General features: G+C 44.4%; 1 protein-coding gene across 2 annotated transcripts in view; it reads left to right on the top strand.

Annotated features, from left to right (window-relative positions):
• The window catches only part of npas1 (neuronal PAS domain protein 1), a 63,957-nt gene extending 48,227 nt beyond the window's left edge, over positions 1-15,730 (top strand). For both annotated transcript variants that reach the window (XM_087174337.1, XM_023407536.2), the window contains 8 exons: positions 2,079-2,168; positions 8,812-8,986; positions 9,155-9,267; positions 9,752-9,948; positions 10,106-10,212; positions 10,464-10,611; positions 12,169-12,281; positions 12,386-15,730. In XM_087174337.1, coding sequence (XP_087030463.1) covers positions 2,079-2,168; positions 8,812-8,986; positions 9,155-9,267; positions 9,752-9,948; positions 10,106-10,212; positions 10,464-10,611; positions 12,169-12,281; positions 12,386-13,479 — 2,037 coding nt within the window. In that variant the 3' untranslated portion in view covers positions 13,480-15,730. The remainder of the gene's footprint in view (positions 1-2,078; positions 2,169-8,811; positions 8,987-9,154; positions 9,268-9,751; positions 9,949-10,105; positions 10,213-10,463; positions 10,612-12,168; positions 12,282-12,385) is intronic.
• The last annotated feature ends 2,276 nt before the right edge of the window (positions 15,731-18,006 follow it).

The following is an 18,006-nucleotide window of genomic DNA, read 5'->3' as shown; positions in this document are numbered from 1 at the left end:
ACCCCGATTATTCCTCCTTATTGATTTTAATGATGTTGTGTGACTGCATGTGTGTATATGATGTATTTGACATGAATTTCCCTTCACAGGTTGTCCAGTGGGGTTTTATATGGTTTATTTATTTTGAGAAGTAGTTTAAAATCTATATGTGGTTTTCATGGTCAGCTGGGCTTTACAGTTTATGTATGGAAACTTTTGTTTGTCAGAATGGATCACAAAGTCAGTTCTGTCAAGTATTTTCCTTGACACACAAGCACATTTGTCTCGTAAGTGATTGCATTGTGCTACAGTTTGTCGGTGCTGTGCGATCACAGATTGTATCAGCTCAAGCCTTCCCTCCCTCCGTCGATATGAGACTTACATTTCCAAGCAAACTCCTAACACATTGCACACACATAGACAGACAGACACACACACACACACACAAACGCACACGTCTCATAAACCTCAGATGCTCGGACGATATCGTTGGCTGCCAAAGAATGCCTCCCTTTTGCGCTGACAGATGAATGGAGCCTGAGGGGGATTCTGGGGCAGGAGGGCTGCAGGGATGACGAAATGCAGGATGTAGAGACAAAGACTCAGAGGAAGTGTGATGAAGGTAAAACCACAGATTGTACTTTAGACTAGGAGGAGGCTGAGGGAGGAAAAACAGTTAGGAGAGCAACCAGAGGAGAGAGAGGGATAAAGAAAAACTTGGAGGGATTAAGTAGGAAACAGGTAGGAGTGGGAACTGGTAGAAGGAGGGGAAAAAAAAAGGATGAGGGAGCAGAAGCTGAAAATTTCGAAGTGAGAGGGTTGTGGTAAAACAAAGAATCGTTACATATGTCTGCTCTCCTCCGGCATTTTAAAGTGGAAGGGAGGCTCAGGGAACGGCGCTGATAGAAATCAAATTAACGCTCCAGAAAAACTGTATGATTCTTCCCTCCCAGTCGTCCTCCCGCCGTAATAGCCTGATAATTGCACTTTAGTTCTCCGACATTCAGGCGGCTGGTTTCTCCTCGCCACGACACACGACACCCCACACCCAGGCCACACATTTGCATACTGGATGTGTCAGTTGCATAAATTACCACTGCCACTTTAAGCGCTGGGCCGCCAAAATAGCAATCATTCTTCTAGAGCAAAGTGGCCCTGGTCTCAGTGTGTATGTGTGTGTGTGTGTGTGTTTGTGTGTGAGGCTGAGGCTGTGTCGGCTCACTCTTAAATGCTTGTTATGACGATTAATATTATTCTCTGAAGCAGTCCTCCCTAATGGGCTGGCTGTATACCTTTCTCTTCTCATTAGAATCGCTGCAGAATGTAATGACTCTGGTCATGTCTGTGTTTATGTCTGTACGAGTGTCCGGGTGTGTGTTTCTGTGTGTGTGTATGTGTGTGTGTGTGTGTGTGTGTGTGTGTGTGTGTGTGTGTGTGTGTGTGTGTGTGTGTTTCCGTGTGTGTGGGGCCGGAGATACAGGGCAAAGCTTTGGCTCAAGTTTATTACAGCTGATTGAAACAGCTCTGGTCTATAAGCTCAGTTTCTCATGGATCCTTGCTCCATTTGTTCATGTATACTTGTGTATATGTTTGTCTTAATGTCTGACTCCGTGTGTGTGTGTGCGCGCGTGTGCGTGTGCGCACATGTGGCATTTTTGTCTCTGCTGCTTTCTCTGTGTTTAGTAATGCAGCTCTTGTTGACAGCTGTTGTGTGTAGCTGCAGCTTGCATCTATGGGAGTTGCTTCATGTCTGTTCACATTTATGCATGCGTGTGTGTGAGCGCGTGTGTGAGTGTGTGTTTGTGTGTTTGTGTGTTTGTGTGTGTGAGTGTGTGTGTGTGTGTGTGTGTGAGTGAGGGCGCTTGTGAATTGAGAGAAGAGAGGAGAGGAGGCCGAGGGGTGACAGGTTGTTTGTTCTCTAGCTCATTTTAATTTGTTCGATACACACTAATTGCTCTAATTTGTCTGTCTTGTTTCTGTTTGCCTTTATGTGTATGCGTGTGGGGGTGTGTGTGTTTATCCGTGGGTGTGGTGTGTGTGTGTGTGTGTGTGTGTGTGTGTGTGTGTGTGTCTGTGTGTGTGTGTTTTTATGTGCACAGTCTCTGGATGGCTTTGTGTTTGTGGTCAGCCAGGAGGGAAGGTTCCTCTACATCTCAGAGACAGTTTCTATCTACCTGGGACTCTCACAGGTAAGACAGCCTCATCACACGCACACACACACACACACACACACACACACTAGAATAAGCCTTTGTATACAAGTGCATTTGCACACATGTGCCTATCTTCTGCTTACGCTTTCATATCCCCTCCCATGAGTGTGTGTGTGTTTGTGTGTGTGTGTGTGAATATCTTTGACTGCACTCTTCGCGCTCATCTCTGGAGTGCAACTCTCACGGGGGCAATGCTACTCTGTCTCTCTCTCTCTCTCTCTCTCCCTACCTCACTCTGCCGCCCTCTCTCCCTCTCCAGGTGCTCACCTCTGTTGATTGCCTCTGGCCTCTTGTACTGTGAATGTTAAGTCCTGCCATTTTGCCCAGATGCATAAATAATAACAGTAATTACTGGCCCAGCAATCAAAGTGTCGCCCCAGCGCGCTGGGCCTGTCTAGGGGAACAAATCGATAGGCATCTTAAAAGCCACATTGATTGTAGGGAGGGGGAAAAACACCAAGGGGGATGGGAAGATAGATAGAGACAGCCGGAGAGAGAAAGAGAGGGGGAGGAAAAGGAGGAGAGGTGTGATAAGAAGGGGATGTTTCGAAGTAAGAAGAAGCAGTACAGCAGAGAGAGAGAGACAGAGAGAAAGAGAGAAGTTGGAGCTGCAATAACGGAACTAATTCAGTATTTTTTTTAAATGTGGAAATTTGCTGTGATTGAGGGTCTACTCTTGACAACATTAAAGGATAAGTTTGGATATATCCACTCCTCTGTATTAGTACAATACTAACATGCCATTTGCACATTGAAAAAGTAATTAGTCACCGTGATCATCCCCCCTCGTCTACACTGGCTGTGACGCAGTCCCTTCCTGACATTACTGCGCCGTAAGGGATGGGGAACAAAAAAAAAACACGGTCCTCGTTTTGTTTTTTAAAAAAAATGCATATAAATGAAGAGCAGACAAATCAGGTTGGTGTCTTCCAAAGTTAAAGACTTTAGTATGAAATAACTCTAATGTATGAATATAATATTGGCAGTGCTTTCTTGCCGAGCCATGGCAGAGGGTCACTTCCTGGCAGCCACAGTTAAGTTTGTTTCCAGGACAAGACGCAGACATTATGTGACTACAAGGACCGAGTGAACTTGAGTCGTCTAACTTAGACTCATGAAGCCTCATAATATTTTCAGCTGCATTTTTGCACAGACTAAGGGATATAATAAAGACTAATTTACACTTGACACAATGGATTATCACGAGCCCGCCATAGATACCTACACAAGATTTAAAGTTGCACCATGCATTTCTACCATTGATGGTACCGATGCAACACCAGATTGATATATTGTACATGCATGTATTATACAGGCCACATGGTTCCGTAATTATATACCCACAGTCACTTTGTCTCATTACTGGGGAGGAGACTGCATGAAATCATTTTTACACTCTTTCAATCCCTATGATGTGGAGTAGAAATCACAGCAAGCAGGTTTGTAGTTGCAAAAAAAGAAAAGTTTACAATGTCTTTCTTCAGCTTCCTTAAAGAGTAACTAAACACCTGCAGCTATTTTGTCCTCTTTAGTTAAACGTTTGAAGCCCAGTATGACACCTTGCAGCCCTGCTGGTTGCGGTTGGTCAAAAGTGAACCTTGTACTTGGTCATGGAGTACACCTGTGTGTCACTGCAGCAAGGGGCAAAGGTAAAACACTAGGAATCAGCAAAAAAAAGATTTTCAGGGGGTGTTAAGTTGCTCTTTAATGTTTCACTCACTATCACCGATCGCCACCGGCACAGGAAACACAAGCAGCTCGTGTGGCCTCATCATAGTTTTTGCAATCTCCATGTGGCATCTCCGTTTCCACCATTTGCCCTGACGGAGGTGCGGAACCGTAAATCCAGCTTAACAGTGGAGTCACATTAGAAAGAGATTAGTTCACAGCTAATGTGGAGAGGAAGAATGAATACATTGGCCATATGGGCATACATATGGGCATGTGAGTGTTGTATTACATATGACAGGCGTGAAAAAATCCAAAACCTATCCTTTAAGCTGACGTGAATTCAATTTGTATGTAAGATAAGGACAAGAGTTTTCATTTTGCAAAGACACATATGCAAGTAATGCACACTCACACATGGAGATAAAAAAATATAGTGGCAAAAAAAAAAAGAAATGACAAATAGTCAGACAGTAAGATAGAGCTGTAGAAGCTAGAAAACGGAACAAAAAGGGAGACACGGAGAAATAAAGAGAACCAGACAGACAATTACGAGAGGGAAAGAAAATAAAAGAGAGCAATGGGAAAGAGAAAGAGAGACAGTGGTAAAGAGGAGAGAGAGAGTCTGAGTGTGTAAATAGAGTTTAAATGTGCAGTAGGAATGAAATTCGCCTTGGGATTGCCTAGGTAAACAAGACAGCCGAGGCTTTGGTGGAGATGCTAATAAAACAGAGCTGTTCTTATCAGCTGAGCAGATGGCCTAACCCATCACATCTACTCAAACAGGGGCCTAAGCCATCAGCATTCTAATGAAATTATTTATGATCGAAGATTACGTTCAAAACCTTGAACATACAACGCCACATTTACCTTCCCGAAGAGATGAGAGTGGGCGGGGGTGGAGGGCTTTTATGCCAGCCAGAAAGGGCAGATAGAGTGACTTAGAGGATATATGAGAGAGAGTTTATAGTGTGTTTATGGACACAAACGGTGAGAATGAAAAACACACAAAAAGAGAGAAAGGAAAGGTGGGATGGAGAGGACAAAAACACTTGGATATACTTTGTTGACAAGTGGAGGCAGACACAGGGGAGAGAGGAAGGACAGACAAACAAATGATGTTCTGAGTGAAAAAGTGTAACTTGTGGTTTGTTTTGGAGGGCATGTCGCCCCTGTGGACCGCCCCTGCCCTGCCGTCTCCTGTCCCCCCTGTCTGACCCCTCTGCCCTGGCTTACACCCCGGGCTGCTCCCCAGACAGGGGGGTTGCTTAGCCGGCTTAGCCCAGGTCAGACACCTTGACCAAGGGCACAGCCTGCCGCCTACTCCCCTGGCGCCTGCAGGTATCATTTTACTTCTCACCGGGTCTCCAGGCCAGAAGCACGGGGATAAACCTGGGAACGCCACATAGCAAATGAGGGGGAGAGGAAGCTAGAGAAGGATGGATGGAGCTGTGGAAGTGAAGACAAAGACTGGAAAAAATGAAGAATTGGAGGGAGGAGAGATGGAAAGGATGGAGAAGTAAGAGTAGGGGCAGGGAGGAGAAAGGAAAGGGATAAATGGGGTAAAGAGAAGGGAGGAAGGATGGTAGATTGAGGGAGGAGAGAATTGATCTGGGAATGGTTAGTATGCAGCCCCCGCTCCCCCCTCCCTCCTTCCCTCCCTCCCTCTCTCCTCTCCCATCAGTCAGTGAGGGCTGAGGGCTGAGAGTGTGTTGTGGACCACTGCCCGGATGCCTCATACATATTAAAGCCCCCTGCTATTATTTATATCATGTCTCTCCTTCCCCTGCTCACTGCCCTCCTCCTACTCCCCCATCCCCACCACACCACCATACATACATGTACGTGCATGTCTGCCTACACACACACAAACGCACACACACACACACACAGGTTCATGCAGATGCACTGACAGACAACTACTCACACAAACATTGACACACAGTGACGCACGGAGACAAAAACAGACAGTCTAGTCGCATACGCAGAGAAACAGAGGCATGGCGCGCACTTGCATACGCACACAGTCTCACACACACACACACACGCACTCTCGGAGAGATTTGAATGATCTCGGTCTCTCCTCACGTCTCCCTTCGCGCCACATTCTATACCTGTTTTTATGTCTGAGCCTGACTCATCCTCTCAATCGCTCCTTCTCTTTCTCATCTTCTCATTTCTGTCTGATCTTTTTTCACTCCCTCCCTCCTGCCTGTGATGGAGTGATATTATTCGGATAGGTCTTAAGCCCGGTAAAGCCCATAAGGACCTGTTTGTCTCTCTACCTTGTTTTCCAATACCACAGGGCCAGGGGATTGTGTCTCTTTCAGATGGCTGGTCCAGTGTTCTGAGCAGAGGTAAATTTAGCCCTTGTTTAAAAATGACAAGAATTCCCTTTGCAGAAGAATTGCTATTTATGAAATACAGACACCTTAACCCCAGACAAATAGATGGGATAGATAGACAGACAGACGGACAGACATCTTGGTGTAATCAGTAATAAAAGATGCCCGATGCAATGTTCATCCAGAGATGAAGTTTTAGAAAGCAACCCCAGTCCATTTACTTTTCAAATATCCAGCCTCTTAAAGCCACGACGCAAACTCTTAATTTTTAAACATTAATGAATGAGTCAGTTTTGATGTCAGAATCAAAAGGAATGCAGCAGAAAAATCCAGCACCTAATAATTACACTGCTGACGTTATATCTGCATAGTCAAGAGAAGAGCGACCAGAGAAAAAACCCACTTATCCTGTATATTCAGATGTTGTTAAGCTTTCCATGTTGCCCCTTTAATACATAGGCTATTTATTTTTAAGGCCACCAACATCATGGACCAGTACATTTAAATGACATTTTATAGAATGTAAAATGAAATTGATATAATTTTTCTTAATTTTGACTTTTTTCTTGCACTCATCAACTTCAATTGATGATGTTTAATAACTGCCAAAAGAACTTCATGCAAATTAATGTGGATCTGCATTATGAAATTATATCAAATGAGTGTATCAAACGCGTGATAAACAGAGAATTATCACTTGAATCTGCAGCTGCCCTCAGCTTTAAGAAGTTTTCCAGCAAGTTCCAGAGCATTGTTCAGCCGCCGTTTTAGTTCACTCTCGCCGCTCTGATGGCGTCACCTTCCAAAAAAAGCAGTAGCTGGTGAACATCGAGGAGCATTTAGCAGCTAAAGAGCCAGATGTTTACCTCATGAGTTGGTAGAGACCAAAAACGGAGCTAAAAGACAGTGACTGTTGGTGTGTTGGTCTCCCCCCAAGCTCAAGAGAAGTCACTAAAAATATTTTAAACAGCTTTACAGGAAGAATTTTATTATAGAAACACTCAAAAAAATGTCTATAGCATATGTTTAGTGTATAACAAGAACATGGAAAATAATAATTTTCATTTCACCTATTTTCTTGAAACCGTTATATACGATTTTGACCATATATCTCATGTGCACTTTATGTTCAGTTCAGTTCACTTTTTGGGCTGTAAACATATATTGTGTTGTGCAGTGGCCCAACGGTTAAGATATATGTGATATGACTGCAACGTCTTCCATCCAAGAACCTTTTTTGGGATATTGTACACCTCTCTTTCCCTGTATTTATTGTTTTTATCTCTTACTGTCACGACCAAGTAAAGGCAAAAAAAATCCTAAATATGCATAAGTACATATTTCAGCAGAATAGCCGTTTACAGTTGTTTTCAATGTCTGATCGTAACACATTTTTTCAGTATGGAGGAAAATTAGTCCATATGGTGCCTATCAGATCTAGTGTTCATAATATCTTTATTACAGGTGGTAAAATGCCATCAAAAAAAAAACAGGGCATACCCCAAGAGATTAAGCCCTGCATGTCTGGGACTAAGAACCTCTATCCCTTCTCTTATCCTCCCTCAAACGGTGGGGTTTCCTCCATCTTTTCCCCTCTCTGTTCACCCATCGTGCATCGCTCTCATTCCGCCGCTCCCACCTTCCCCGTTCCCCTTCTTCATCTCCTCGGCTGTGATGTCCTTGAGGGCCTGCTGAAGCTCCCATAAAGCCTGCAGTAAATGGCTCTAATCCGGTAATAAATGGCTGTGTCCTACAGACAAGGGTGTGAGGCTGCTGCAGCCACGGCTTTATCAGATGGAATGGTATTGGCACACACATGCAAGGACACACACACTCATTCACAGATGTAATAGAAGCTGCATACATGTGTGTAAGCATGCATGCTCTCACCTACCCCCCCCCCCCCCCCCCCCCACACACACACACACACACACACACTCATTTATACAGCTTCAGATGGAATCACACCTGCTCCGATTGTGCTGCTTTTATGGATGCCATGCAAGAGCAGAGCCATTATTACCTTTAAATGATTAGAGATGCGACAATGATGCATTATGATGATAGGATCATATAGAGCTGTTGCACTGCTCTTTATGCCTGCTGGGATAGACTGTAACTGAATGAAGGAGCAGGGAGGGACACTGTGAATAAGAAGAAGAATAGTAATGTGACCTTTGGAGATACTTGGAGTTCACCTGTTTTTAATCAGCAAATACAATTGATTTTTATCTCCCCTGGTTTTATTTGTGTAATACTGTAGTCACTCAGTCCTCTGAGACTGGACTTAAATGTGTTCGTGTGTGTGTGTGTGTGTGTGTGTGTGTGTGTGTGTGTGTGTGGGAATGTCTTACAACCTCCACACTCCTTGTTGAGTTGTAACCCAGAGCAGCGCTTTTATTTTCCTGTCATAACATCTATTGATTTTTCCTCTGTGTGTGTGTGTGTGTGTGTGTGTTTATGTGTGTGTGTGTGTGTGTCTGTGTGTGTGTGTGTGTGTGTGTGTGTGTGCGTGTGTGCGTGTGCGTGCGCGTGCGTGCGTGCTCATGTGTACGTATTTGTGCTCTAAGCTTCTGTTTTTGATCAGTGTATGTGTTTCTCCTCAGGTGGAGCTGACCGGCAGCAGTGTGTTCGACTACATCCACCCAGCGGACCACGTCGAGATGGCGGAGCGGCTGGGAATCAGGCCGCATCTTAGGGCCGAGGCCGGCTGCCACACGGCCCCTGAGAGCGCTTCCAGCTCCGCATCCACCTCCTCCCTGGCTGGTACCCCTGAGCCCGGTACTGATTATCCTGTCAATACATAGAGAGAAAACTGAAAGAAAAATATAAGAAAAAAGATCATTTTCGTTATATTCACTGAACTCAGTTTGCATCATCAAAACAAGAAAATAATAAATAAAAATAAGTGAGTTTTGTTTTATCCCCCTCTTCTCTCATCCTCAACAGCTCCGTCTAGTCCTCACTCTCCTGCTGACGAGCCTCCTGATCGCGGTTTCTTCATCCGCATGAAGTCCACGCTCACCAAAAGAGGCCTGCATGTCAAGTCCTCTGGATACAAGGTACTGAATGTGTGAGAAAAGAATTTATCATGATTTGAAAACATACCTTGTATTATGCATGCGTTAGCATTCACCTGCTTGTTCTTGGGCTGGTAAAATAACAAGCAGACCCTTGTCATTTTGTTTTGCGCTGCCCGTGTTTCATAGCACTGTCAAGGTGGTCGTTTTCACCGTGTTTTATGGCTGTGACCTTATTTCACACTGGACCGCTGCATATAACAGACAATTTACTGCACTCACTGCTGTAACACCGGTGCTGCTGCATCTTTTAGCTTAGAATTTGTCTTTGTATTGTGTTTATGTAAAATGTATATTGGTGAATATTATATATCTGAGTTCCTCTTATTGTTACTGTTATTTTCTTCATCCTGGATTGTGTAACTGTCTCACAAGGCATCAACCGATTCAAATTCCACCATATTCTTATTTTATCCTTATTCTAAATGTGTATAAGGAATACATACTGTTTTCCTCTGTTTGTCAGGTGATCCACGTGACAGGACGAATCCGCTGCCGCCCCGCGCTGGTGCCGGGCTCCACGCGTTCAATGCGTCGACCGATGGGTCTGGTGGCACTGGCGCACACACTTCCGCCCTCCACGCTTAATGAAGTCCGCATGGAGAGCCACATGTTTGTCTTCCGAGTGAACATGGACCTACAGGTCACATATTGTGAGAACAGGTAAAGGTTTTGGGTATAGATGAGGTCAGAGGAATGTCTTTTTTTTTTTCACCAGCAGTTGGCAGAGCAATCTGCCAGTTGGTGCTTTTAGAAAACTCATCTGTTTCTGTTTAGTAAACAAATATGTTTGTTTCTTGTTTGTGGCTTTTCCGTACAGGATCTCAGAGTACATGGATCTGACCCCAGCAGAGGTGGTAGGTCACACCTGCTACCACTTCATCCATGTAGAGGACCTGGAAAACCTTCGGCAAAGCCATGAAGACTGTGAGTCACATCCATAGGCAGATGTTATGTATGAAACTGATCCCCACTCCCCTCCTACTACACATTGTCTGCGGGCGAGGGGAGCCTGTTGAAATCTCATTCAGTCCTGTTGTGATAGGCGCCCTCTGCTGCTATCATCGTGAACTGTCAAACTAATAACGGGCTTCTTTACTGTCTTCCTCTCCTCTCCTCATCTTCATCCTCTCCTCATCCTCTCCCCTCCTCTCCATCATCCACCGCTCTCCTCCCAGTGCTGAGGAAAGGCCAGGTAGTGACGGGTTACTATCGCTGGCTCCAGAGGAGAGGAGGCTACCTGTGGATCCAGTCCACTGCCACTGTCTCCATCAACCACAAAGCCCCCCACGAACGCAACGTCATCTGGGTCAACTATGTCCTGAGGTTAGTACAACTGCAGCGGAGTCACAATCTGTCCTCCAGGAGGACTGCTGATATAAACCAAGTTTAAATGTGCAGGCACCACACTGTGTGCTGAGATCCTTTGAAGGGATAGATGATGAAATGCAGAGGGATTATTGGAAGAGTTTGATTCCCTCCAACATTTGAGAAAACTGAAGGCGATACTTTCAAAATAGTGACGTCGTAAAGTAAAGCGCAATACCAGGGCCTGTTGAAGTTAATAGTTATTTAAAAGTTTTATATAAATATTCATGATAGTTTTTTAATTTTAGTAAATATTTTGACATAATGTAATAGTCTTAGTCATCTTCAAATGGTATGTTTTGTAGAGTTTAAATAAATCTGAGTTTTTTTCCCCTAAATACAGAAAGAGTCTGTGAATCCCACTTTATGTTATTGCTGACAATTCTTGAACGGCAAGTTCTTACATTTTTTCAAAGTAATTCAATAATGATACGACATAAGATTTCGCAGCGTATAATTTTATGATGGGCAGTTTCATTTTTTAAATTTTTTTAAAACTTAACTCTCTCTATTGTCCAGTCAAATGTTCAATTTATTTTGTTTATTACACACAGTGAAAAAGAATTAATCAAACTTGAGAGAACTAGAGACTAGAGTGAGTAGTTTTTCAGCTGCTCTAACATTGTTCATCTGTCTGTAAACAGCAATACACCGCTACTTAGTCACTATTTAATATGTCCTCTTGGTTTGTGCTTTAGTTTAAATTACCCTCGTTGCCTTAATGTAGTATTACCTCTGTTTAAGGCTTTATTTTATTTTCACCACGGACACAACAACTGCAGGTAACCTCGAAAAATATGCTTTTCCCTTATTTCCCTCTTGTATATACACACACACGTACTCACTCAGACACTGATGCAAATATACTCACACATTGTACACACACATGCCCGCACAAACACAGAACAAAAATGTGCGCACAGCGACAGAGCAGTCAGACAAAAACAAGAGGAGTAGGCTGAATTTCAATGCTAATTGGACTGAAGCTATATAATTACAACAAATGGATGTCAGAATTTTGGGGCTGAATGGTGTTTTAGTTAATTAGTGCTGTAATTACAAGAGCTCATTAACTTCTCCAACAGCCTCCTCCTTGTCTGGGCTTAACTGTGTATAGGTGGGCTGCTGAATGGGGCATAGTGTGTGTGTGTGTTTTTTTTCTGTGTGTGTGTGTGTGTGTGTGTGTGTGTGTGTCTTAAAGGGCGGGGTCTGCCTATGTGTCTGTTTGCATGTGTATGTGTTGTAAGGCTGTTGTTTGGAGAACCGAGTGTGTGTTAGGTGGAGGTTAGAAGGGTGTGAGGCAGTTTGGCTATTGGAGGTTGTTATTAGGCTGATTATATGTTGTTTCCATCGCTAAGTATTCACTGAAATCAGCACTGCTCTAGTGTTTTTTTTAAGGCTGTAAGTGGCTTTAAGTGGTAGATGATCATTTGTGTATACGTCCACCTTTTCTCCCTCCCTGTCTCCTTTCCCATTTTCTCATTTATCCATCTTCCCATCCATTTATCCATCCAGTCGAACAGAGTTGCCCGACACTCCCCTGGATCTACTGCAGCTACCAGAGAGCGTAAGAGCAGAGAGACTTCGGGTTAGCTCCTCTCCCACCGACAGCTCCCCCCAGGCCAGAGGTAGGATGCTACACATACATTACTACCTTCCCATGATGCCCACTGACACAATGAAACACCTGCCTATGTGTCTCTTTATCATAAAAGTCTCCCTTCCCCCTCAGGCTCGCAGCCAGTGAAGGGCTCATTGGGGAAGAGTGACCATGACACTAAAGGTAGAGAGAAATTCTCTGCCGCTGCCATCCAATCAGAGGAAAGGAGGAAGCGCCTGCTGAGGTCCGACCCTGAGGGAGGTCCTCCCGAAACCCGTCGCAGACTGGAGGAACTCCGTCACACCGAAGAGAGCGTATCAGCCTCCTCAGACCTGGCGAGCGAAAGTGATGGGGAGGAGGAGGAAGAAACAGAGTGGGACCAGGGGGGAGACAGTGACAGACTGAAACAAGAAGACGGTGGGGGAGGAGGTAAACAGAGTAGGGGGGGAGACACCCCAACTAGAGGGGAGAGAGGAGGGAGGGCGCACAACGGCCGGGCTGTGATCCAGCAGCTGAAGAGTGTAGTGACCCCCTCTCCCCTGTCTGGCAGCCCCAGCATCAAGACTGAACATGACTCCCTGACCACTGGGGGGCGCTGGGGGTCACACACACAAACCTCCACCTCGCACACCACCCAGCCCCAACCCTCACATGCACACACACCCTCCAGCAGTCTCAACGGCGACAGCCCCACCACCCCGATCCCCGACTCTTCCTCCAGCAGTGAAGCCCCTCCAAAAGGTTTGTTCACTCCCCCGTCCCCTGCTTTGTCCCCCGCCATGTCCGTGTCCTCCCCGCTGCCCCGCGAGGAGAGGGTTGTGTCAGGGGTGGTCAGTCGGGGCAGTGGTGGCAGCGGTGGTGGAGGTGGTGCTCCTGACTTTGAGCTGCTCCAGAGACTGGCTGCAGGCGGTGCTGCGGGGCGGGTCCTCTTCCACCCCCTTGCCCTTGGCCCACAGGGCCCGCAGAGCCTCTACGCCCCCAGCACTATCCGCTACGCTCCACCTGAGCTGCCTCCCTCCCACCACCACAGCGCAGGACACAGCGATGGCCTGCAGCTACGCTCGGACCACCACAAGGGACCCCCGCCTGCCTTCTTTCCCCACCTACAGCGGCTGGCCGGCCTGCCACCCTTCAGTGGTTTCTCCCCGTCTGACAGCCCTTTCTCCTCCGGCCTGCCCTTCTGTATGAATGGACTGAGGGGGGCTGCAGGCTCCGAGGAGGACTGAGAGTCAAAAGGGAGGGGGTGAGAGGAGAAGATAAAAATGAAGGATGGAGCGGGGTGACAGGACAGAAAGAAAGACATTGAAAAGGGCAGGACAGACAGAAGTGGCAGGACATTAAGCCTCTAAGGACGTTACTAATTGGACAATGAGTTGAATAACTGAGATCTAAAGTATGTGACAAGTCGCTGCCATAGGGAATTATTGTGTCTGCCTATTGTGGACAAGTGACAGTGATTCTCAAAGAAAATGGGACATGGAAACTTTTGACTGGTTGTCCCTCAAGACTTTCCTTCTCTACAACAATAATGAACTCTGCTCTGTGTCTTTCTCTAGATGACTGTGTTGATTTCTGTGTCTCTTCCACTCAGAGAAGCCATATTGTATATAGAGACAAAACCATAAAGACCCTCAGCTCACACCCTCCTCACTGTCACCCCAATTAACCCAATTAACCCTAAAGACAGTAGAAAGAGATGGACACATATCTGTAGGAATGAGAGTGACTTTGGAAATAAATTTTTATTATTGCAGTATTATACAAATCATCTCTTACACTGAGATCCAGGTGAGAATTTGATTATAGGGTTTCCCGTGAAATAGATGGAGCCAGCCCTCTGGTGTTTTTGTATTGAGATTCAAAATGATGATAATAATAATAATAATAATAATGATAATAATAATAAATCCAAGTATTCATCAGTCAGCCATACTTAAAGCACACTGTTGGGACAAAAATATGAATAATGTAGTCCCAGACATTCCATTATATATAAGGGAAGAAAATGCAATGCAGACTGGATGTTATTTCTGTTGTTTGATTATAGGAAGTTCATTTGTTTAACTGAGTATTAATTATAGTATATTCTGTATGATGCTGCGATTGTGTTTGTGTATGAAAGCCATATTCTTGTTTTTTTAATTTTTTTAAGGTTTTTATTGATTTTTGAACCAGATAAAACAGATGGGAAAATCGTGTGAAAAAATGTGTCTAGACAGACAAAATAACATTGTTTTATTGGATGCACAATATCATCCAAATACTTTTTTTTTATTATTCTCTAAAAAAAATATTTCTGAAAATGTTTTTAGGAGGGGAAATGGTGTTGGACAGACGTGTTTTATTATCATTTAAACCTCTGTGTTTTTCGGAGCACTTACTGGAATTTGTTCTGGTGTGAACTCAAAGCACTTCATCACTTAACACTCGCTGTGTGATCCTGTTAAAACAGAAAACAATGCAAGAGTGGTCGCTAATACCACAGCCTGACCACAGTGTAGTAGAGGGGATAAATGCTCATTTAAAAAGGCAGGTAAAATAAACAGACTACATGTGGTCATTAAAAGATGACCATTAAAGGTCAATAAAAAACAACCTGAATTACTCTGATACTGGTTTCAGTTCAATTCAGTCAAATGGAGATAAAGTTTTAAATGAAAAAGTGGAAATATGAAACACTTGAAATTTCAGTTTCACACTGTTTGATTGGACTTCCTCTCAGGACGGTAAAAACAAAACACTTTTTTTAAATTAGTGCTCAAAATATTTAATCTCCCATTTGATCTGAAGTGAGTCACAAACAATTTGGTGATATACTCAAACAATTTTCATTACAAAATGTAATATTTAACATTTAAAACATTGACCCTTTTTGCCAAATGCAGACAAAAGTATTAAAAAAAATGTGAGGATTCACATTTTTAACAATAGTAATAAATGAATTAAACAACACATAATTCTCTAGCACTTTTTGAATAAATTCCTTCAAACTGAAATGTATAAAACCTGAAGAAAAACAAGTCTTCAGAATGTGAATAAGAATTCTCCTGTATTTAGAGTCATGGTTCAGTGTCTGATCTGAGGGCTCGGTTTATGTGGAGATCTCAGATGTTCTGATGTCAGACGGGAAAAAAAAGAAGAGACATTTCTAATTGTTCCGATCCGATGTGCACTACACACCCATACTGTAGCTGTCACATACATATATGTGTGAGCGCACATGTTCTCGGGTGTTTAATGGTATAATTTGTGCGTATGAATGCGTGTGTGCGGTTGCTTGTACAAGTGTGTATGTTTTTGTTTTTTGTTTTTAATTAAATAGCTAACCCCTTGCCCATCACTGTGAATCTAATGTTATCCTGCCATCTTTGTGAATACTCCACTCACTCATCAAATAAAATGAACAAATGTAAAAAGAAAAACAGTGATACAGATGATGATAACAATAAAATATTCCAGTAGAGGAGCACAACTGAAGACGTTGTTTCTTTCTTGCTTCTGTGCAACACATAAATTCAACAATAAAGACCTATGAAATTGCATGGTTCTATTTATTTATTATATAGTTAATTAAGGTTTAATATCTGATTCAAATAGTTTTCTCCTCACTTACATTTACACACACTAGAGTTGTTAGTTACTAAGATGGCACTTCACAAAACATCCAATGTTTAACACGTATTCATATACAGCCTTTTAATATATGTGTGAGACCAGCACGAATTCATACCACGCACATCCAGGAGTAACAAACACAAGGGACAAATCAGTGGTAGTATAAATATCAAAAGATGTCTGTGTCACTGCAAATAGTTATGATGCACACTATAGCTCACATACTATTGATCCGTAATAAAAAAGTAAAGTGTGGAGCAGGTGAGATCGACTCCTGGCGTGAAGCAGGTCATCGTTTGAGTGTGTCGGATTCAACAAAGACGTTGCCATAAATTGGTCTAAAATGAACACCAAAGCACAGAGAGTACATGGAGAGTGTCTCACTTATGAAAAAGTATATGCGGGCGTGCATCACCATGTGTATGTGTGTATGTGTGTGTGTGTGTGTGTGTGTACATTGGTGGTTTGCTCATGTGTGCATCTCCATGAATTTGCGTGTGCATGCGCGCGAACGTGTGTGTGTGTGTGCGTGCGTGTGTGTGTGTGTGTGTGTGTGTGTGTGTGTGTTGTCTGAAGCAGCCCCAGGGAGGGGCTCTGACATTGAAGACGGGTTAAATCCTGTTTTACATTCAAGTGGCAGGCCCTAGTTCATTAGAGTGAGGATCATTCCTCCTCAAGACCAAAGGAAGCGCATACTAAACAAGAGCAGTTGTTGGGGAGAAAATGCCATTGTACGTGCAAAACCGTATGTACTGTATAAGTGTGTGTGTGCTGTGAATGGAGCTGCAAAATAACCTCTGGTTTCCTCTTTATATCTTCTTTTTTGTGGAGTACTGTCTTTGTACAACGACGTAAAGGTGCTGCTTGTACACTTGAAATTATTGTGCACTAGTTGTATCAATATGCATGTGTGTGAGTGTGTGTGTGTGTGTGTGTGTGTGTGTGTGTGTGTGTGTTTGTGTGTGTGTGCACGCACGCAAGTCATGGCAGCTCTCCTGACTGTCTTCCACTCAGCCTGTCAGTGAGTCACCCATACGCCCTCTCTGTCACTGACTTTGATGGCTTATCTTACCTCCTGAATTGGAGTCGCGCTCCCGGGGGAAATACCTTAGCACATGTAAATGCATTTGAAAGAGTAAAAATATGGGTAGGAATAATAGAGTGAGGGATGGAGGAAGACACCCAGACAGCTTCCACCTGGTATGGGCTTACTATACCTCACCAACCCTCTCTTTCCTCCACCCCTCCTCTGCTACTTCCTCTATTTTCATCTTTGTCATTGTTTCCCAACAATCTCCTCTTTCTCCTCTCAGCCAGGAGAAGGCCAATCCATTCTTAATGTAGGTCTCAAGGCAGATGCTTTGATCCGTACATATGGCATTTAACACCTGAGAGCAGATGAGCAATCTGCGTTCAAAATAAGCAGAGGTTATGGCTCCCACTTTCAGGGCTGAGTGTGTGGATGTGAGGCTGAGGAGATGTATGATACTAGACCTGGACGTGGCGCTGTAGCTGGTGTTGTGGTTTCTGTAGCTGCTCAGGGTCTGGGGTAGATGGTGTTTGTCAGTGAGGGTGCGTCTCCTGCCTCTGGGCGCCCTGCCCTTTAGACGCGCCAGGCCTCAGGAGCCTCCTGCATGCCAAACAGACCTGTGCAGTCAAATGCAGCCACGGAGGGGAGAAGGGAGGGGAGGAGAAACGAACGTGAGGAGGAGTCCAGAAAGAAAGGACTGGAGGGCGAAAGGGTAGAAGAGGATCTGAGGGAGAAAGCTGAGGAGGGAGGAGAGAGGCTGGAGGGGAGGAGGTGGGGTGCTGGTCACACTGCAGCAGCCATCCAGACACACCCTGCATGTGAAACACAACTGCACTGAAACGCCCTGGGAATCAACTAAGGAGAGGTGGGAGGAGATGAGGAGAGTGAGAGCGAAGGAGAGAGGAGGAGAGGAACAGAGGGTGACTCTGAGGTGAGTCTCAACAGCAACACTGTGTGTCGATGGCTGGGAGATATCACAGACCTTCGCCCTAACCCAGTCAGCGATAGCTATCACAGACAAAGCCCCCCATCACCAACACTCCCACACACACACACACACACACACACACACACACACACACACACACACACACACACACACACACAC

Source organism: Seriola lalandi, unplaced genomic scaffold (assembly GCF_002814215.2).
Source record: "Seriola lalandi dorsalis isolate HSWRI2012SDOR001 ecotype SW California unplaced genomic scaffold, Sedor1 jcf7180002054338, whole genome shotgun sequence".
Lineage (NCBI taxonomy): Eukaryota > Metazoa > Chordata > Actinopteri > Carangiformes > Carangidae > Seriola > Seriola lalandi.
The sequence above is the reverse complement of the archived record's forward strand: the minus strand, read 5'-3'. Positions and strand labels throughout refer to the sequence as shown.